Genomic DNA, 23,371 nt, shown 5'->3' on the forward strand with positions numbered 1-23,371 from the left:
GTATCTTCTGGAAATGTATTAAGGTATTTTCTATTCGCTTAAAGAGAAATAAATTACACCCAATACTCTGTCTCTTGGTAACTCAGGAGTTATAACTGCAAGCATAAAAACTGCACACGTCATAATACAGTGATAGAGAGTTTACTTTCACATTAGCCCTGACTGCCACAGTTTTATCATTCTTGCATCTACTTTTCATGGTTTCTGTCTCCTCCCTCACTGTTAGGCTATTTTCTCTTCTAATGTTATTTCCAATCCAGGTTAAGGTGGGAAACCAGAGAACCAACTGTTTCTAAAGTAAGTATAATATAATCTGAGGGAAAATTGGTGTTACAGCATTATTTTCATTACCTAGAAATTTTGGACTGTCAAAGTTCTTGAAAATATAACCTCTAGATAAATAAAGTGCTGGGGGACTTCCCTGGTGACACAGTGGCTAAGACTCCATGCTCCCAATGCAGGGGGCCCGCGTTTGATCCCTGGTCAGGGAACTAGATCCCACATGCATGCCGCAACCAAGAGTTTACATGCCACACCTAAGGAGCCTGCCTGCTGCAACTAAGACCTGGTGCAACCAAATAAACAAATAAATACGTATTAAAATAAATAAATAAATAAAGGGCTAACTATAATTCTGTTGAGTTCACAATCATGACAGAGAATCCCATAAACATACAAGCAGCACATTCAGCAGCTCCCCATGCAACCTCTGGAAATAATAAGCCATCTGGAAGCCAGAGCCAATATGAAATGCCTATATAAGGTCTACCATGTAGCACAGCTGATAACCATGATATGGAGTATGAATATTCTAGAAACCCAAGGGAGGCAGCAGCAAAGGGTGTATCAGACCAGAGGGTAAGGAGGAAGGGAGTGGCTGAGCTTACTGTGCTTGCCCAGAAACCTAGTGTAGCAACACAAAAGGAATGCTGCCATGATGGATGGGTGGTTACTCTTAAAGGTATAGCCAGACGGAAGCAGCCAACCCTCTCCCCTCAAAACTCATAATAAAAACACCTGCTCACATCAGAAAGTTTGAGCAATTGCCATAAGAAGTGGGGATCCAATGGAACTAAGACACCTGATTTAAAACATTCCATAAAGCAAAAGCATCAGTATACTATGCAGTAGGCTGCTCAAGGATAAAGTATTCTGTGCCTTCAAACTTCACCTTTTTTTTTCTTGCTCTTCCTTCTCTATTTTGTGGGATGCAACATACGTTGAAAAGAGATGGCAACACCTATTCAGGAGCTTGACAAACTCTACCATGGCGTCCTCTTTAGACATGTTTCCCAGGGCTGCCCATTCTCTCCTGTGAAGAATAACAAGAAAAGTTACTTCCTCTTCTTAATAGAATGAGAACTTGATTTAATTTAAACCTAAATATGAACAAGTCTCAATTATAACTAAAATGAAGAATGATTCTACTATAAACAAAAGGTTCAAAACTTCAACAAGCATATAGTGATTTACTAAATTAGATATGCCACATACAAACCAAACTTACTGTTGTAAACCACAATTTAACTGCACTGCTGACAATTTCCATACCAGTAAAAGGTATCAAAGTTTTACTTTTCTTATATCATAGTTTAGCCTTAACTGAATAAAATGCTTAATATATTCTTTCTTGTTACAACTCTGTATGTCCCAATAAGGGAATCAATTACTACATTGTAAATGGCTTTTTAAATATCATTTAGGAAGAATCAAATGAAGCTGTACTTGTCATATGTTCATAAACAGATGAGTAAACTTCTTCCACAATATTTAGCCATAAACATCTCCGAGCCAAAAACAGATAAACGTCTGAAGACTCCAAAAGCTGCAAGCAAAAATGTTTGTTTAGTTCTTATTCTAAAGCTAACGAGCCAGTTATATACATCTTAATCAATTTACTTTGTACCCTTTTCAACATTACTCTCATTAACTTCATTATACAATAAAACACCGTTACCTCCTGTCATTGCCCAACACATCAAAGAATCCAACCTCAGGACAAGTGTCTGGATTATATGGACCCATAAGAACCTGCTTAGGCAGTGCCACAAGCTTCAGCTTTTCTTCATAAGTTGGATGAAATGCTTTGCCATCTTTTTCTTTAAGAAAAATAAATACAAAGAAAACAATTAGCACTGGCAAAATACATAATTTTCAGGATTATATGTTGAAATTTTGCTGTAAGGTATATCACAAATTGCCTGTGATATATATAAACCCCACTATAGGGAGATTTTAATTTCAAGTACTAAATTTTAATAGTCAAAGCCAAGATAGAAACACTTGATGCTGAATTAATTTTTTAAAAATAAAGCTTAAGTACTGATATTTATGTTAAAACTACTACAAAGAGTAAATCAACTACATTTAAATTAAAAAAAAAAAAAGCCGCTACTAAAGAGAAACCAATCTGTCAAGCTACAGTAGGGACACACATACTAGTGTACCACTTGACATATTTTACAAATGTTAAAAATGTTCAGCAATCATTTCTTAGTTTAAAAAATAATTTTATATCAAGCATTTTTAACATAAGAGACAATTACATATACTTTGAAAGGCTATATTCAAAACGTCTCCATCCCACTGAGGCACTATGATGTGGTAGAAGGGTCTTTGGAATCAGACAGCCTAGGTTTAGATCTCATCTCAGACACTTCCTAGCTGTAGGACCATTTAACCTCTTAGTCTGTTTACCAATAAAGTGAAAAGTCCCCTGATACTTCAGAGGTAACAGGATAGTATTAATGGTAATAACTGTTAGATACTTTTACTTCCTTCATATTATGGCTGGCTCTGGCAGATTTCCAATGGGCTATTATGAGAGAAGCCAATTTGACCTGTAGAGACTTAACTACCACCAACAACATTCCGAAGTAGTATGAAACTGGGTAAATGGGAAGTCCTTATAGAATAGTTCTACTTCTTTGATAAATGGTAGGATTAATTACTGGTTGATTCTAATGATAATAAGAGATTACCAAATTTCAAAACAAACAAAACAGGAGGTAGAAAGTAGTATATTTTGCCTACAAATTTTATCCATGTACACAGAGGTCACCAAAAGAAAATCACTGATGATGAGAGAAGAATATGGTTTAAAAGGATATGAACAGGAAACTCAGAGGAGAAGAAAAAACCAGAAGTTGCCAATAAGCATGCCAAGATACTCAATTTCACTAGTCAAGGAAATGGACAGTGAAACCATTAGATACTAAGATGCTTTCTGCCATCAGATAGGTTAAAAAAATGCCATCAGATAGGTTTAAAAAGTTAAGTAACATCAAGAGTTGGTAAGAACAGGACAAACAGGTACCCATTCTCATACACTAATGTTGAAAGTATAAACTGTTACAGTTATCTTGGAAGGAAATTTGGCAATATATTCCAAAATTATAAGTAGATGCCCTATGGTCCAATAATTCCAATTCTCATCATCTACCCTTGATAAGCACTCCCAAATACACAAAAGGAGGTGGATATAGGGATATTCTGCAGCGCTCTTTTCTGGTTACTGTAACCAAATTAAAAGTTCATCAGTAAGGGAACAGCTAAATAATGTGTCATATTCAGTCTGTGGTATAAATGAAACACATAAAGGGAACACTGTTAAATGAAAAAAGCAAGCTGCAGAAAACTACATACAATCATAGCACAAAATATATACCCTCAATTCTAAGTACTTCTGCTACCCACACTTTAACATCTCTAAAATCAGACTAGCTTTTACAATCTATTGTATTTTACAGTTATCATTGGCAGTTTTTCTTTCTTAAATTACTTAAATAAGTTTTTCTTTCTTAAATAATAGTAAGTCTTAGAATTGATGAAATACATGTCAACATACCACATATATATTCTATAGGTACATTTATATGAATGTAAATGCAAAGAAAAAGATCTAGAAGGAGTCACACTAAAAAGATAAGAATGAGAAAGTGGGAGGGGGCTAAGATCAGGAGTGGTGATCAGAAAATTGAAAACTGGAAACATTTTATAGTTTTTTTTTTCTTTAGGCCACACCGTGCGGCATATGGGATCTCAGCTCCCAGACCAGGGATCGAACCCGTGTCCCCTGCCCTGGGAGTGTGGAGTCTTAACCCCCGGACTGCCAGGGAAGTCCCAAAACTAGAAACATTTTAATCTTTCAAAGGAAAATATGTGGAAGAACAAACTAAACTGTTAAGAGGTACTGCCTCTGGGGAAGTGATTGGCAACACTGTGGGTGGGAACTGAAAAGAATTATACATACGTACTTCTATCTGCATTTTTTTCAACAAGCACGAATTCATGTAATATTTGGAAAAAAGACAAAACTGTGGCACTGACCTTACTTATGTAATAAAAATCAAAACAACTCAGAAACCTGCGGACCTGCCATCTGTCTTTGCTACTGAGCAAACAGTATCACTAAACAATTAGCACGAAGAGTAGGAATTTCCTCTAAAGCTTTTAGAACAGAATTATCCATAGGTCTATATTTACCAACTAAAACGCAATCCTCATTTTAAAATCTAACTCTTAGAAGTCTATTTCAATCAATGATGGAAATTATAAGCCCTTTTTTACATTCATTCATTCAACTTAATAAATATTTATTGAGCCCTTGTATGCAAATCATTGTGCTAGACACGAGGATTCATAGCCCTCCTGCAGTTTACAAACTACTGAGCTCAATTAAAAATGTATAGCTTGGCAATACAGTATATAATTGTGTTTAGGTGCATATTTCAGGTATATATATACTGTAAACAAATTATTAAAAATTATATTGAGATAAAGGAACAATTATTTTAGAGTTAAGGAAAAAATAAAATTATGTCAGAGGTAATAACATGACTTGTTCCAACTCTAGGTTGGGCCAGTAGTTACGTTTAATTCGAACATAGTATATAATCAAAATAAAGCAAAACGGATGAGAGCTTACAAAACTGAAATACATCTTTACATTATCTTTCATGTAAAACACAACAAGCCTAGGGACTTCCCTAGTGGCGCAGTGGTTAAGAAGCCGCCTGCCAATGCAGGGGACACGGATTCGAGCCCTGGTCCGCGAAGATCCCACATGCTACAGAGCAACTAAGCCTGTGTGCCACAACTACTGAGCCTGTGCTCTAGAGCTTGTGAGCCATAACTACTGAGCCCGTGTGCCACAACTACTGAAGCTCATGTGCCTAGAGCCCATGCTGCACAACGAGAAGCCACAGCAATGAGAAGCCCTCGCACTGCAACAAAGAGTAGCCCCTGCTAGACACAACTAGAGAAAGCCTGTGTGCGGCAACGAAGACCCAACAGAGCCAAAAATAAATAAATTAGTTAATTTTAAAAAAATAAATAAAAAATAAAACCCAACAAGTCTAAAAGAGGTGCTCCTTATTTCATTCACTTCCCAATGAATCTTTTCTAAATACAGCCTTGAACAATTATCTTAGCAAGAAACACGGTGTTATACCTGTTCACTGCTGCATTATTTAAAATTAAAAACCTAATTATTCAACAATAACGCAATGCTTATAGTAATCCACTGAATAGATTATACAGCTATTAAAATAACAATATAAGGGCTTTTTAGCATTTTAGAGAATATATTTATGATGTATTAATTTAAATAAGTAGAATAAAAATTAGATACTAGGTTTATAACTATGTAAAAATGGGTGATTACACATATAGATCTTTCTTTTTAAAAATTACAGTTAAGATTTTTCTTACAAAATTAGCTTATCAGAACTCCGTATTCTAAGATGTTAGGGTGCTAAAAAATGTGAAACAATAGTGGCAACTTTTTACCAAAAAGCCTTTCTCCAATTTTAAAGATGCCCATAAGCTTCCTTTACCATCTACCTTAATTTTGTACATACTAATCACCAAAAGTTTTCTTATGCTAATTATGTCTCAGAGAAACATAGCACAGACAACTTTCTTCTTACTTCCCCCAAAAGTGATGATCTGAAAAACAGCTCCAACCTTGATCTTAGCCTATTAATTGAAAGATTATTATTTAGAAAGTTTTTGTTTTTTAAAACCAAAAGGCATCAACCTACCTATTCATTTTATCTTGAGCCTTATAAAAGAAAAATATGCTGCTGGTCATTCAAGAAAAAAATAGGTGTAGTGAGCCTGGGAAACAGTGGAGGTAGAGTGCATAGCAGAATATAACTTCCTTGTTTTGTTCAATCAGGATCCCTGAGATTTTGTTTTGTTTTTTCCTTTAAAAAAAAAAAGTCTAAATTCTATGAAAGTGGTTGCTTTGACCCAAATAAACGTCAGTAAAGATAAAGTCAGATGGAAACTTTATTCACTGGAAGACCAAACACTTTTCTGAGTAGTCATGTAATACAGCAATTTTCAAACATACACACACAAGAATTCTTATTTGCTTTAGGGAGATGATCTGAAGCTAACAGATAGGACTAGTGGGTATGAAAAAAATATTTTAAAAATATGACTACTATAAAGTTATTCTAATGGAGGGAGGGTCCATTTCTTATGAGGTGATAAATTTGCTCCTTTATTTCAAACTAGAATCGGGGACCATGGGAGAGGGTGAGTCAACAAGGAAACTGTACCCGTTATTCAGCAAGGTGTTAGGCTAACCTTGACCCTAAAAGGTGACTCATCAACAGAGGGAGGGGGGGTTTCAGGATTTTTGGATGTCATTTTAACATCTGCCCTTTTTATGCCTGACGGAATTAATTTTTCAAAAGGGGAATATGTTTTTAAGTGTAAGTTTCTGTCAAGCACTCACATAAATTTGTTCACCACCATGAACGCCAGCACTAAGCACACGCTTTGTAAACAGGCACTCACCACACCAAAACCACACCCAACAAATCTCTCTAAAGAAGAAACTGACTGTACAGGTCAAGTTCTGTGAAAATGAGCAAAACAGTACATCCAATCTTGCGAATTTTACTGGCCTTTCCATAGAATCTTTTATGCATTTGCTAGTTTTAAGACTTGCGCTATAATCCTTCCTTTAATACGTATTACTGAATCTTCAATTTATTCGTCATTATTCTAGCTGGGAACTAAATCTGTCTTAAACACACACACACACACACATACAAACCAAAGAAATGGAAACACACCAAAATGTTAATACTAATAATTATTTCTGAAAGATTGGATTACAGATTTTTTCTTTATTCATTTATTATTTCCACAGATTTCCAATGTGCATATGTACTTTTATATCAAATACACATATGCTTTTTTTCTTTTTTAACAAACCTTTTTAAAAAGTCAAGGCAGTTATAAAGCAGAAACTAACACACCATTGTAAAGCAATTATACCCCAATAAAGATGTTAAAAAAAAAAAAAAAGTCAAGGCAACTTATTTTTCAGCCTTTGGGATGAGATTAACAGATCAATTATTCTCTCCTGAGGAATATACAAAACCCAGAAGGATATACTAAGAATCCCAACCACCTTTAGTACAGGACAGCCCACATCATGTTGACATTCTAAACTTCAATGAAAACCCTTCAAAATCAATATCATTAGGCAGACTATTATAGTATCACAAAAAAGTTACTTCTCTCCTACTCTTCAGATGGCTCTAGTTCACACACCACGAAGGTTTGTTTTATTTAGTTTTTCTGCGTTAGATGAGAATAATTTTCTCCTAAATTATTTCTTTTCTAAAAAATATATTTTATTTATTATTATTATTGTTTTTTAACTTGGCCTTGTTTCACGACTTGTGGGATCTTAGTTCCCTGACCAGGGATCAAACCCAGGCCCTGGCAGTGAAAGCACCAAGTCCCAACCACTGAACAGCCAGGGAATTCCCTCTCCTAAAATTATTTCTGGTTCCAAGGGCATTAAACGTAGTTAGCAGGAAAGAAGTTATAACTACCATAACTGCAACAGACAGAAAAGCCTTGCTGAAACTCAAAGATCTTTAGCCAAGACCATATTCCCAAAGGAAAGCTCTTTCAGTCCTGCCAGTAAGGAAGAGAGGCATCATCCTCGGTCCCTGCACTTACAGAGTTAATTAGTACAAAGTCATTAAATTCAATCAATTTGGAAAAGCACTTTCTATGGCAACAAAAAAAGACAAATATAAATTATGCTGGAAAGAAGCGGCAGAGCTATTTTTCAGATGCAAGCGTGTGAAAACACATCAATGAAAGGCAGGAAATGACCATCGCTACTACCTGGAGAAGCGTGCGTACAGAGCTAGCCACTTTCAATCAAATGGACTAAAAGGGATCACTTGTTGGCATCTGTCCAGCAACAATTATATTAAAAAGTTTATTTTCTATAAAATTGAAGACCAAAAGTCAGGTTAAAAATCTATTTTACCTAAAGGAGACAGACTAAAGCAGGGATTAGCAAACTAGACCAATTCTGCCCACAGTTGTTTTTTAAGGCCTGTGAGCTAAGAATGTTTTTTATCTTTTTTAAGAATTGTTAAAGAACAAGCAGAAATAGACAAACAAAAAACAAAGAATATGAACACAGACCATATACGGTCCTTAATGCCTAAAATATTTACTATCTGCCCCTTTACTGAAAATGTTTACTGACCCTGGACTAAAGGAAGAAATAAATGCAAAAGCCAAATGATTTCTAAATATTTTAAAAATTCGAATATAATTAAAAGGATTGAAAACATAAAATTCAACTTCCAGTTAAACATGGTGAACTGAACACACACAATTACATCTGATCCTCAATGAAACCCCACTAAAAGGAAAAAGGAAGCCAATTCAGAGAACCCTGGAAAGGCTCGGGAATTGAAGGTACCAGGTTCTTTAAAAGCTGAAGTCTAGATAAAAACAGGGGTTTTGGTTTAAAAACTATCTAGGGACCTCCCTGGCAGTCCAGTGGTTAAGACTCCACGCTTCTAATACAGGGGGCTCGGGTTCGTTCTTGGTTGGGGAACTAAGATCCCACATGCCTCGGGGCGTGGCCAGGAAGTAAAACAAACAAACAAATAAATACACACACATACATATATATGTATATAAATAAAAACTATCTAAAAAGCAGGTACCCCTACCTCCCATTTTGTTTGGCAATCCCAAGCAGGCAGATGGCTACCTTGCCCCTACTTAGCAGAGGTCTGGATGTGTACACTAGAGAACACGAATCACAGATACTCCAGGTAGGAGAACACCAGCCTGAGAGTGAACTGCAGGACTAAAAAGAGAAATGAAATGAAAGTTACGCTGGTAAATGGTAAACAACTTCCACCCACCCTCCCTTCTCCTGTCTAGTGCCTAAATGCTGGCCAACTAGATTCATACACTCCAGGCAGGAGACAGGAATATTTTCATGAAAAACTGGCACAAAATAAAAGACTTACACGTACTAGTTTGAAAGACACTGATGTCGAGGGTTCCCCGATGAAACTTCTGCCTCATTACCTACAATAAAAGCTTGTACTCAAGGTTACAATTGGCTCTCCAGTGCCTCACCCTTTAACAAGAATGAATACCCAAGGATCACCGGACATTTGAGAAAGCTCCCAACATGGGGGGAAAAAAAAGGCTGAAAGAAATTTCCAACAGGAAAAGAGAAAGTCTAAAAGAAAATAAGGAATTCCAGGAGAAGGAATTCCAACACCACAGAGAGTTGAAGGTAATTTTCAGGATGACAGTGGGCGGAGACTCACAAGGTAGAAAGCTAAGACTGAATCAAAAATTTAAGGATATCTAGGAGAGATGTCTCTTAAAAAAAAGAGTTTACCTGAGGACAGAGAAAAAAATGATAATTACCTCTAACTACACAAAAGACAAAGAGTTTGCATGAGAACCAAAATATAATCAAAGTGCAAGATCTGTCTCAGGTATGAATAACACAAATAGAAACAACTGACACTGATTTAATCACAAATGTGATATTATAAAATTAAGAATTTGGGAAGAAGGAAGAGAGAGGCATACATGTATAAGCTACTTTTTTCTTTTTCTTTCTTTCTCTTTTTTTTTTTTTTTAATTAAAGAAGCAGGGACTTCCCTAGTGGTCCAGACTCCACATTCCCAGTGCAGGGAGCCTGGGTTTGATCCCTGGTCAGGGAACTAGATCCCTCGTGCCACAAGTAAGACCTGATGCTGCCAAATAAATAAATATTTAAATAATAATAATTAATAAATTAAAAGAAGCAGCAGGAAAATGGAGACAAATACCAGAAGAAACAGTTAAAATAATGGAAAGTGGTTGCCTTGGGGGAGAAGGTCTTGGAGATGGGAAAAAAGAGAGACGGAGTTGGCTATTTTTCCTTATAAATTTTATAGCACAACTTGACCTTTCAAATTGCCTTGGTTTTCACTTTGATAAAAAGGTAAAAGGAGTAAACTCATATGCTCAATTTCAGTAATCAGCTCAGAAGACATTATAACATGTGGTAGGCATAGTAATACTACCCCCCCAAAGATATCCACATCTAATCCTCAGAACCTATATCCCAGTGAATATGTTAGGTTACAGGAAAAAGGGGAATTAAGATTGCAGCTGACCTTATTCTGGACTACCCACGTGGGCCCAAAGTAATCACAAGAGTCCTTATAAATGGAGGGAGAGCAAGAAGAGTCAGACGGAGATTTGAAGATGTTATGCTGCTAGCTTTGAAGATGGAGGAAGGGGCCACAAGCCAAAGCATGCAGCTGGCCTCCCGAAGCTGGAAAAGGCAACAGATTCTCCCCTAGAGCCTCCAGAAGGAACAGAGCTCTGCTGACACCTGGATTCTAACCCCGTGAGACCCATTTTGAGCTTCTAACCTCCAGAACTATAAAACAGTATGTGTTGCTTTAAGCCACTAAATTTGTGTTAACATATTTTCCCAATAAAGAGAGAAATGGCTTCTAGATTACATTTCTATTAAATTCGTAAGTATCTAACTTTACAGTTCTAGTAAGACAGCATGAATAATTTGATAATAGCGTTATAATCACAGTTACCAAGCCCAAAGCTCTGAAAGATTACCCTTCCATCTGAAATTAATTAAACAAAAAGTTATTAGTCTCACATGTCAACTGTCAGAGTAAGTTTACTGAGAAATATTTTTCTCTTCTCTCTGGAGGTGAAGATAGAGGAAGGTAACAAATTATTTCAATGTTCCTTCTAGCCTTTATTTGATGAAATGAAAGCCAATAAAATCTATGGGTTGGAAAGGATATTAAAGATAGACGACTGAACTGCACAACCAAAGTTCAAATCCTCTCTACATAACCACTTGCTCTACAATAATTTGTTACTGGACACACTATATAAAAAGGTGTATATTGTAACATCAATAGTCTAAAATGTGAGGGAGGGAGAAGTGAAAGAATAGAGTTACTGTATGCTATGGAAGTCATCAGTTTAACCTATATTTTTATACTACAGTATAGTACTTTATAGTATAACTATATTATATAAGCCGCACGGTAACAACAAAGAAAAAACCTGAAGTAGATACATAAAAGATTAAGATAAAGAAATCAAAGCATACCCACCTAGTTACTGCTAACGTATGCTTGAACACTTCCTGGTGATGGGAATTCATTGCCTCAAACAGCCTATTCCATGTTTGGATAGCTGTGATTTTTATTTTAGGTCTTTATTCTGAGTAGATCTGTCTCAATTTTATCCACAGGGTCTATTTCTAGTCCTTGGCATTAAATAAAACACATCTAACAGATCAGACCTCAAAAAAAGCCACAAAATACTGTACATCATATTTGCCCTGAGTTCTCTATTCTTTAGGCTAAATATTCCCAGCTTATTCACTCATACATACCTCCTAAAGACCCAGCTCTGCTATTATACTAAGTATATAACACAGACACAGATAACCTTTCTTAGCCTCAGTTTTGCTATCAATAAAATGGAGATAATAACTTCTCACATTTCTTGTGAGGGTTAGAAATAATGTGTTCCAAAGTCTTGATACAGTGCCTGAGTAGAGCAGATACTCATTAAACAGCAGCTATTATGATAATGATGGCAGGGATTCGAATTCCCACACTATACAAGTTGCTCTCTTCTGAATGAGCTCCATTTTGTCTTTAACCCTAAAGAATGATGCCTCAAACTGAAAGCAGTATCCAGGGACTGTCTGAACTGTGTGGAAGATAGCAGGACCACCTCCCCCTTCTCTCATTGCAGATACAGAATTTCCCCCACAGCAGCCTAAGCTCAAATCTGTTTTCTTTCATGGTCCTATCACTGTTGCCTGGCAGAGAATACACTTTGAATAAAATCCATCTTCTAGAAATATTAAAATTAAAACCACATCTCGTCCATGTTCAATTGAGAAATAAACTGATACATTCTTATACTACTTATAATAAAGTATAATAAATGCAGTATTTCTGAGTTAATGAGTATGAAACTCTGGAAACTGTCTAGCATGTACAAAGTGCTTAATAAAAGTTGATCTCCCCCCCATAAATTCAACACACTCTCTAATAAATTCTTGGTAATCTCTCCTCTTTAACAACATAAGCAGTCACAGAATACCAATTGCTAGGTACTCTGCTAAGAGTTTATATATATATATACACACACACACAATTCTTATAATTCTTACAACAATTTGAGTAAAGGAAGGCAGATTTTAAACAACTGAGTGGCAAAACTAGGAAAAAGTACCCCAGGTAGTGTTCACTCCAGAACTCAACTTCCTAAATACTGAGCCAGAGTAGCTCTCGTTTTAGCTAACTGATAACAGTAAACATTACCTCCTTCTGGTTGTTGGTTACCAAAGTGTACTCACTTTGTAAAAATTCATCAAGCACCATTTATGATTTATATACTTTTCTGCACGTGCAGTAAATAAAGGGGAGGCCTCAGGCAAATGTTAAATCAGTTACACTAAAATATACACATATACAAAAATATATACAAAAAATACACATATATAAACATATCCTTGAATCCAGTATTCAAAGGAAAATTTTAGTTCAGCTCAAATCTAATATGAAATAGCAAATTAAAAAAGCAGATGTTTAAAAGGCATTACTATTCTTGGCGGCTATAATTTTCTTTCTTATAAGTGTCTCTTAGGTCTATTACATCCTCCTACGCTATACATGTATACCTAAAGATAAAGACAATAAAGAAGGGAAAAATAAACTCAAAATTTAATAGATATTCAATAGTAACAATTAAACTTGAATTTATCTGAAGCTAGTCCACTTAAGTCCAGGAGGCGCACACTAATTATTATGTTACCAAAGAATAAATTACAGTTGTACAGTATTTTAAAACATTAATGGAGCCATTTATAAAAGTTCTTGGAGATGCATATGTTTCAAGAGGACAAAAGGAAATGGAACTATTCAGTATGTACATATGATTGCTTCTCTGCTATCAGCAACGTAACACAGTGTAATCTACAGCAATGCTAGTGGAAATTCATTAACAATTCCACAGAGAAACTGAGTCCTAGACTTAAGTTCCTCCAAATTCAACTACAGCTTCCTTTCACGTATCACACCCTCAAAAACTTATCACTCCCCTCACACACACACACCCTAGATCTGTCTACTGAAATAACGACCAATCCAGTAGCAATGAGCGTCCACTGCTAACACCTAGATTACGGCTCTTCAAATGCCACTTCCCACTAAAGGAACCATGTCTCTTTGGAGAAATGGCTGATTCCTACGGAGGCAGGAAATGTATACGATGAATCTGGAACATCTCATCATACCAGATACCAAGGAAGCTACAGAAGACTACTAGTCATGTCAAAGGAACTTAGGAGCCAATCTTAAGAGGCCACCACTTGCTAAAGATCATACAATTTGAGCCTCAATAATAAGAGCCTAAGTAAAAAAAAAAAAAAAAAAAAAGGTTTACATGCATGAGTATATAACATTTTGAAAACTGTCACCTTTTGAGGCTGCTAAGGGAGACAACTCATTATTTTGAAACCTAATAATGGGAAAGAAGCATTTATCTTTTCTTTCTTATTTAAGCTGTACCCCAAACCAAATAGCATGTGAGGAAAAGTATTACAGTGAAGGAAAGACAATTAGAACATTACCATTTTTCAACTGCTAATGAATCACACATCCATTTTCAATTTACCAAGAGTAAAACACAATCATTATGTTGGCTAAACGCAGGCCTCTCAAAAGGTCTAATAATGTATTAGTAGCAATGAGATTTAGCATTTATCAATATTTTTGATGGGCACATTTACTTCAGTCCTTTGGAAGGGATTTTTTCATAACAACCAAAATTGGAAACTGGGTAACAATGTTATGTAGGAATTTAGAGCAGATGATTCTCCCACACTTTACCTTTCCAGATCTCTGAAGAGATTCTCGATAAAGTGACCATGAGCAGAAAAACAATATCTTTCCATTAGCTCTTAATATTTTCAAGCAAATATATTAAAGAAGTTCTAAAACGTGGTAAGGCAACAAGGTAGGTAGTTTTGAATATTTTCCTAGGAACACCATCAAAAAGCAAGGTTCCTATTTGCTTTTCATCTCCTATAGTGGGAAGAACTGCCTTTGGAATCAGACAGACCCAGGACCCACTCTGCCTCTTACTACTGGTAACTAACGGGCCTATAAGGCAAGTTTCTCAACTAAGAAACCAGGATAACACCCCCATTGAAGGGCTTGTAGAGGATTACACAAAACAGTATATATACAGCTCTCAAAATAGTACCTGATATTTAGTGAACATCTGCTCAATAACTGGTGGCAATTATCACTCTGGAATTTTAAATTAATGCAACCATCTACCAGCTTAATAGAGTGAGGCAACAAAGTATTAGAGAAGGAAAAACTCACCCCCAAGAACTCTAAAAACTGAAACACAACTCCCCAGGTTAACTCTATCCAAGAAGTATAAAGGCTACAATAAAGCCAGCTGATTCATTCCTTAACCTAAAGAGATAAGGAAACCAGCTTAATCTTCCTAAAGTAGAACTGGGCAACTTTGCTCCTCCTTTTAAAAACCTTCAATGGTTCCTCACTGTCTGCTGTCAAAAAGGCTATTTACAATAGCATTCCAGTCCTTCCACGGATCTGACACCAACTTACCTTCCCAGCTCTCTCCATCAAACTACAGTACCTACTTTCTATTTGCCATTTCCCCGACACACGTCTTGCCCTTTCATGGCTCTTTGCCTTCCCCCTTCTCTGGAATGGCATTTGCTCTCTGGATCCTCCACATTGTATTGCAGTTGCCACTGGGTCTTTAACTCCTCTTTTGGACTCTAAGTTCCATAATAGCAAAAGGGAATATACTATTCATTTACAGTGGTAACCTTATATAAAACTTGATCCATAATAAGGATTCAACAATGTCTGGAGCTTAGATGGTAAAATGCTAACTTACATTTTCCAGTATTTTCATCTATTATTTTACTTTTATCTTCAAAAACTAAGAGGGTTAGCTAATTGACACAATGGGTTCAGTCACTGGCCTATGATCACTGTGACAGGGATAGAATGAGAAACAGGGTTCCTAATTCCCAATCCAAGTTATTTTCAATGGAAAAAGATACCCATGCTTTCAAGATTCATATTTATTCCACAGTAAAAGATAAAGTGTAATGTTATTTCTAATTCATGTGAGATACAAAAACCACAAAATAGTGATTTATTAAAGTCCTTGCAAGACTGATAAAAATGCCAAGTATTATGCTGGAAAAATTCACACATTAAAACAAAGGCAGACAACACTCGACTCACCCTACTTTCCATAATTCTTCTGACTGTTTTTAGATCCTTCCCCCCAACCCCAACTCAGGAACCTCATATACTAATAGCTTCTTCATTGCTAACATGTAATGATCCATGCAGAAAGGGAGCTTTTGATTGCTAGACTGTTATTTCTCCTTTTAAGTACTTGGATATTGCTTTGAGAGATTAACTTAGGAACTTAGTAAATCATAACTATCAATGTAGCTTTTTTCTTTAAGGTGACTGATAACTAGGTCCCAAATTACAGGTTCCCCTAGGAATCCTACCACTCAACAAACATGTTAAGATAATGTTAGGTTTAGAGCACTAAACCTTAAATCTGAGATGTCAAATTTCATTTAATCCAGCCATATTATATCTCTATATATAAACAAACTGAGTCTGGAAGACAAAAGTTAATTGTCTAGGAGTACATGGTAAATAGAATCCAGAGGGATTCCCTGGAGGTCCAGTGGTTAGGACTTGGCGCTTTCACTGCCGTGACCCGGGTTCAATCCCTGGTCGGGGAACTGGGATCTTGCAGGCTGCGCGGCACAGCCCAAAAAAAGGAATCCAGAGCTTCCTGACTCCCAAGCAATGCTAAATTTACTGCACATTAAGAGTGTTTTAGGGACTTCCTTGGTGGCGCAGTGGTTAAGAATCTGCCTGCCAACGCAGGGGACATGGGTTCGAGCTCTGGTCTGGGAAGATCCCACATGCCGCGGAGCAACTAAGCCTGTGCGCCACAACTACTGAGCCTGCGCTCTAGGGTCCGCGAGCCACAACTGCTGAAGCCCGTGCACCTAGAGCCTGTGCTCTGCAACAAAGAGAAGCCACCTCAATGAAAAGCCCGCACACCACAAGGAAGAGTAGCCCCCTCTCGCCGCAACTAGAGAAAGCCCGCCCTGCAGCAACGAAGACCCAACACAGCCAAAATAAATAAATAAATAATGGGGGGGAAGAGTGTTTTAATCTTTCAAAGAAGACATTACTACCATTTTCAAATAAGACAGACTCAGAAGACAAAATTATCCATTTATTTTTTTTGTTAGTTATATGGTGAAAGTTAGTATAAGAAGTTCATTCTTTTCTATTCTTACATGTTATTCTGCTACAATATACTTTAATCTTATTGTACACCGGAAAAGTAAGTTCCAAGAATAAAAATTTTAAGTAAAATGTAGTTATATGAATTGTACAGAAACCACCAGATTTTTACATAAGTGGTATCATCACCTCAGGAAACTCTAAATTCAAGCCAGTGACCTAAGGGTCAAGTGATCCAAAACCCATTAGCCATTACCAATTCCCCAAGCTGGCACGGAGAGCTGAACTCATCATGCAATGACGATGAATATTTCAAGGGTAAACTTTTTAATAAAAAATGCAATGAAGGGGAATGACCAAATATTCTGGAAAATTTATAAAAGACTTTCATTAGTTTGCACAATTAGAGTCATTTTCAGAGAAAACAAGTAACTTTGGAATGTATCACTACTTTCAACGACTCAACTTCAGCTAGTAAGATATGTACTCCAAAAGGTACTCCCTCTGGGAAAAGTGTCATAAATATGCTCTTCTGGAATGTATATGGAACCTAGCAACCACGTCTAAAGTTTCATTTGCTGATGTTTCTCCTTGCTCATCTACCCCAGAAGATCTAAGTATCTCTTCTCATCAGTTTTTCCCACTGACAAGGTCATGTGACTGGTACCACCACCATCTGACTACGTGGTGTCACCCAATTAAAAAAACCAAAAAAAAAAAAAAAAAAAAACCCACACACCACAATCTAGCTCTAAGACAAGATTTATTACAATTAATTCTATGAGAAGTACAGAGGGTACTTTTAGACCTTAATCTGAGAATTCACTCTTGGACATTGCTTATAAGGTAAAATTTTAACGATCTAGAAGTTACTAGTTACATAGTGAGCATCCCTTCTCTTCAGAGTTTGACAAGCCAAGGGGGATTAATACTTTACTTCTTTCTCTCTGCCACATCAGTACTGCCAGGTGATCAACTCCTAAGCTCTCCAGAATGAATGGAAAGTATATATATGAAACCCATGAAAAGATTTCCACTGTGGAAAAAGGGCAAAAATCGGTGGTTCTGACGTGCCAAGCCATAACAAACAGGAAAAGGAATGCGACAGTTAAAAAAAAAAAAAAAATCCCAGAACGGGAACCTCTGGGAAAGAGAGAGAGATGGCTCATTCTTCCACCCAGGCTCCTGGAAAACCGAGAAGCTAAGTCAGGTAAGATGCCCCGGTAACCTCGGGGAGGCGGGACCCGGACTAATAAACCAAGGTTCCAGGCCCCTACGGGTGGGACCTAGTGGCCAAGCGGGTAGTGACAAACTTCGGGTAACCCCAAGGACAGAGCCCAGCTCCGGTCACCGCGGTCCCGCACGGGTGGGTGAGGACGAGACGGGTCCAGTCTCCCCGGGGCGGGGCAGAGGCGGCGGGGGTGGGGCCTGCTCGGCTCACCTTTGAAGAAGCGCAGCGCCAGGCCATACAGCTCCTCCAGGCCGAAGCCCCAGCGCTGCTCCAGCCGCCGCGCCTCCTCCGCCGCGCCCCCAGCCGCCGCCTCCCCGGGCTCCGGCTGCTCCCCTGCGGCGCCCGGGCCCTGGCGGGACCCGGGAGGCGAGGGCGGCGGCAGCGGCGGCGGCAGCAGCGGGGCGCCCTCCGCGCCGGGCCGCTCCTCCGGGTCCGGGCTTAGTGTGAGCCCGTCGACGGACACCTCGAGTCGCTCTGCGTTCAGCACCGCCGCCATCTCCGCCTGCTGCGCCTCCTCGGCGGGGACAGGCGGTGGCCACGTATCGACTTCCTGCTGACCTCTGACCTCCGCCTACCGACACCGGAACTTCCGCCGCTGAGTAGAATCTAGGGCTCCCGGGCATGGTGCCCCGCCCCCCCGATCCGTCGGTCGGACCCGCTCTGCCACCACTCGCTCCGACCCCTAGCCCCGCGGGTCCCAAGCGCCCCGTGCCCACCTTCACCCGCTCCCCCTCCTGCCCTCTTTCCTCCCGGAGGGAGGGTACTACAGCCCAGCGGCCCCCGCCCCGCCGTTCTTTCCGGCGGCTCGCGGTGTCCGGCAGGGGAGGGGCCGAGCGGGGTCAGAAGGACCCCGAGTAAGGTCTGTGACGGGAGGGTGACTGCTGGTGAGCTCCCTACCCCTCCGGTCAGACCCTCCGCATTGGTAGAGAGTTGTGTGGTTGGCGGAACTCTGGCAATTCTAAGGAAATGCCGAGCAAATGCCTTTTTTTTTTTTTTAAGAAGAAACAGGCTGCAGAGAAATTCCGTGGCTTCTGAGACTGTCGTTGAAGGGCACATCCTGGTTTTTTCGGGAACTGAAGCTCCTACAATTTGTGGGGCCGTCATTAAGTAAAAAACACAAAAATTACGAGCAGAAACGTAGGAAAGTGAATATATATTTAGAATGAGAAAGAACTCAGAAGTGACATTTTGAAAAGTTAACAAAACTCACAAACATCACACAGATAACCATAAAATTTTTATTAACTGCCTGACACACTTCTACAGGGCGTCCAAAAATCCAGAACATAATTATTTTATTTATTTTTTAAAGATTGAAAAAGCTCTTGACAACATTATGTATATTTATCTGTGTTCCTAGACTTTATGGGCAACAGTTACGATAATTTTCCCCACACTTTTTGGCTGTATACTTTTGATCAGCTTTTCCTATGATAATTATTTTGTAATGTTTTCTATAAGGAAAATAGAGAAATCAGTCTTTAGCATGGTGATCCTTTCTTTTTTTATTATTAATTGCTTATAAATTTTAGCTTCACAACTTATTACTGAATTACTGTGTATTTTTTTAGGGTTATTGTCAAATTTGGGAAAACGTGTCAAGTTTCTCTCACATATGAGCTATAATATTTCAGGACTGTCTGGCTGCTTCAATGGCAATTTTCTGCCTGGTTTTTACTGGATCTCCAGCGATTTTCAGGACAAGATTTATCTGCTATGTTAAGACAGAATCTCCTCCATTACGATGAATAAAACATGTGACTTCACATAGAGACTCACTACAGTACAACTGCAAGTTTGTGTCCCACAAATACAAGAATTCTAATATATTCCATTCCATTCCATACAAACAAAAATAAGTATGGTGCACTTATAATTGTATATATGACATTACTTAGATTCCTGATGAGTGAGAACCTCTATTTTAGGTTAGGCATTGAGAGATTTGATCCCCTACTAGAGTCGGAAGGATTTTTTACTTCTGACAGTCGGAAGGATTTTCTATGGGCTAGTTTCTCCTTTTCTTTCAAATCTTGTTTCTCCTCTGCTGCCCATGGCATCACATTCCTGTGCCAGGCATCACAGAGTTCTTTTGCCCTCTAGTCCTGCACCTCTGTGACATGGTGCTGGCTGAGCTGGCATAATGGGCAGTAGGTGTATTCCAGAAAGCCATTCCTACACCCACGGTGAGTAATAATTTAACAGTAGCCGGAAATGACTGCAAACCATAAATGCACGCTAGTAAACCCAAATGAAATGTATCCCTAATTCAATCATTGTTCCCTTAGTCAGGTCTCAGAAAAGCCAGTGGCCATTCCTGCACCACTTAATGCAGAAGAGAAGTGATGGAAGTCTGAATACAATGTGACAGTGGTCTTAAATATCTTACTTTAGAAACTTTTACAGAAACATTTGATCTGTTAAATATATTGCCAGGGCCTCTCCAAGGGCCTTGGAAGTGGCCTGTGCAAGTGAGGGACCCTGAAGCTTAAGCTTCATTGATCTATGGTAAACCCACATCTTGAAACAAACTCTCGTACTCTAAGCCCAGTGATTTTTTTTCACTTAGCTTGGATCTTTAGATTTAACTTTTTTTTTTTTTTTTTTGCGGTACGCAGGCCCCTCACTGTTGTGGCCTCTCCCGTTGCGGAGCACAGGCTCCGGATGTGCAGGGTCAGCGGCCATGGCTCACAGGCCCAGCCGCTCTGCGGCATGTGGGATCTTCCCGGACCGGGGCACGAACCCGCGTCCCCTGCATCGGCAGGCGGACTCTCAACCACTGCGCCACCAGGGAAGCCCTAGATTTAACTTTAATTATTATTTTTTAATGTTTTGTTTTGTATTTTTGGCTGTGTTGGGTCTTCGTTGCTGCGCGCAGGCTTTCTCTAGCTGCAGCAAGCGGGGGCTACTCTTTGCTGCGGCGCACGGGCTTCTCATTGTGGTGGCTTCTCTTGTTGTGGAGCACGGTCTCTAGAGCGCAGGCTCAGTAGTTGTGGTGCACAGGCTTAGCTGCCCTGCGGCATGTGGGATCTTACCGGACCAGGGCTTGAACCCGTGTCCCCTGCATTGGCAGGCGGATTCTTAACCACTGCGCCACCAGGGAAGCGTTAATTACTTTAAAGATATGCATATCACAAGGCCTAACCTCCAAGAAGTCATAAGTACACTACATTTTTGTATTCTATCTTTAGTACTCAATAACTTTTGAGGGTGATAATGAGATGGGTAAATATAACTCTACCTCCTGGAATTATAGATTCTGTTTTCCAACTTTTCTACAATAAGCATTTCTTTTGTAATCAGAAAAAAAAATTTTTTTTAATTTAGTGTAAATATTAAAACCTACAGAACACACCTAGGAAGATGGACAGGTAAAATATGATACAGTGGTAATTATTGACATTTTATTGTTTTAGAGTTTAACATATTGAACATTCTTGAAAAATCTGCACATCCTCTAGATCAGACACATAAACCTCTTCCTAATATAACCATCAAAGAATGCCCTGTAGGTAGTTGCTCTTAGTGACCTAAAACAGATTAGGAAATATAATTTTCCTTTAACAACTCATGGTAGGAAATGAGTTCCAGACATTCACTACAAGAGGTCAAATTTAATGTGTATGAGAACCACACAAGGGTATCATTAAACTGCAGATTCTGACTCAGGAGGGAGGCCTGAGAGTCTGCATTTCTAATAAGCTTTCTGGGCTGATACTGCTGTCCACAGACCACATTTTGAACAGCAAGAGTCTAGGAAACTTTTTCCACGGCTTTATGGAGGTATGACTGACGTCAAATAAACTGCAAGTACTCGAAGTTTACAATTTGATGAGTTTTAACATACACGTATACCTGTCAGACCATCACCACAATCAAGATGACATGTCCTTCACCCTTTCTGTAATGCCTCCCTCCCTCAAGCCATCTCAGTAGGTGTTTGTTAGAATGTGTTTGTCACAGTAGAATTTGATTTCTATAAACAGTTCAGAGAAGCTACCTCTATTTCCCCACTCCTGTCTTTTATATGTGAGGAGACACAGAACCAGCAAAAACGTATATTTTCTGAAACCTTTCAAATATCTTCCCCAAGTCTGTTCCTATACGAGAGCGCTTTTCAATCAACCAACTTTGTTGTGTGAATTTCAGTTAAGCTCCATCCCTTTCAGTCATTTGCCAGATGAAGTATTACCATTGCTGAAATGCTTTTGAAGTTTCTTCCCTAAAATCAACCTTTCCCTTTGTTCCCTCCACATATTTTCATCTTCTCTGAAATACGGTTAGATCACCAGACAAAGACTGGGTTGAATTATACGTTCCCTGCTTTATCTCGTGAATTCATAATCGGTCCTTGGTAAAATTTTGCAGTTAGTCTAATTTAGTAATGATAATTACTGCACTTTAGTAATGATAATGATTTTGTGCTCCTTGACTGGAAGCACCTGGAGACCAAAGGCTGTGTCCCTGGACTCCCATAGTCCCTAACACAGGACAGGAAACATGGTAGGCACTCCAAATATCTTACTGAGTAAATGAATAAAGGTATAATTACATCTATTACATGCAATATCAGTTCAGCTCAACGTACATTTAGGGAGTGCCCCCTATACTAGACATTGTAGGAAGTACACAGACGAGAGGCTGTGGACCACAAAGGAATCATGGTCCAGTAGGTGAGATCACGAGAGAAGCATTTATATTACAGGCGGGCTGCCAGTACTGTAACGTGCTCACCAACTCAGCGACCTTGAGCAGGTTACTTAACTTCTGCTTCCTCCTTTGTAAAATGGGGATAATAATAGTAACCACCTCTCAGGCTGTTGGGAAGACTGGATGCATGAATACACGTAAAGCACTTAGAAAAGGACCTGCCAGGCACATAGTGAGTGTTTAGTACATTTTGGCCACTGTTATGTACAATGTTCCATTAAAATGTAGACGAGAGGGAATTCCCTGGCAGTCCCGTGGTTACAGCTCCACGCTTTCACTACCAAGGGCTCAGGTTCAAACCCTGGTCGAGGAAGTAAGATCCTGCAAGCCACGCAGCCAAAAAGTTGTAGAAGAAAGATTGCACACTGGAGGCCCACTGGATGAACCCTGCCCACTAATGTCTTTTACTTGGCTTGCAAGGGTTGGCCCCTGTAGTGCTTTAAATCTGAATGGGTTGGGCTTCCCTGGTGGCGCAGTGTTTGAGGGTCCGCCTGCCGATGCAGGGGACGCAGGTTCGTGCCCCGGTCTGGGAAGATCCCACATGCCGCGGAGCGGCTGGGCCCATGAGCCATGGCCACTGAGCCTGCGCATCCGGAGGCTGTGTTCTGCAATGGGAGAGGCCACACCAGTGAGAGGCCCGCGTACTGCAAAAAAAGAAAAAAAAAATCTGAATGGGTTGCTAGCATTTCAAAATCTGGAATATTTTTTTAACAGAATCATTATTTTATTTGTTTATTTTTT

General features: G+C 38.9%; 1 protein-coding gene across 1 annotated transcript in view; it reads right to left on the reverse strand.

Annotated features, from left to right (window-relative positions):
• The window catches only part of ACBD3 (acyl-CoA binding domain containing 3), a 34,251-nt gene extending 15,789 nt beyond the window's left edge, over positions 1-18,462 (reverse strand). Inside the window, exons 1-3 of the mRNA XM_019920488.3 lie at positions 18,131-18,462; positions 1,958-2,099; positions 1,172-1,312 (exon numbers count right to left, since the gene is read on the reverse strand). Of these exons, the coding sequence (XP_019776047.1) occupies positions 1,172-1,312; positions 1,958-2,099; positions 18,131-18,416 (569 nt within the window). The 5' untranslated portion in view covers positions 18,417-18,462. The remainder of the gene's footprint in view (positions 1-1,171; positions 1,313-1,957; positions 2,100-18,130) is intronic.
• Between the last annotated feature and the right edge of the window lie 4,909 nt (positions 18,463-23,371).

This window comes from Tursiops truncatus, chromosome 1, assembly GCF_011762595.2.
Source record: "Tursiops truncatus isolate mTurTru1 chromosome 1, mTurTru1.mat.Y, whole genome shotgun sequence".
In the NCBI taxonomy this organism is placed as follows: Eukaryota; Metazoa; Chordata; class Mammalia; order Artiodactyla; family Delphinidae; genus Tursiops; species Tursiops truncatus.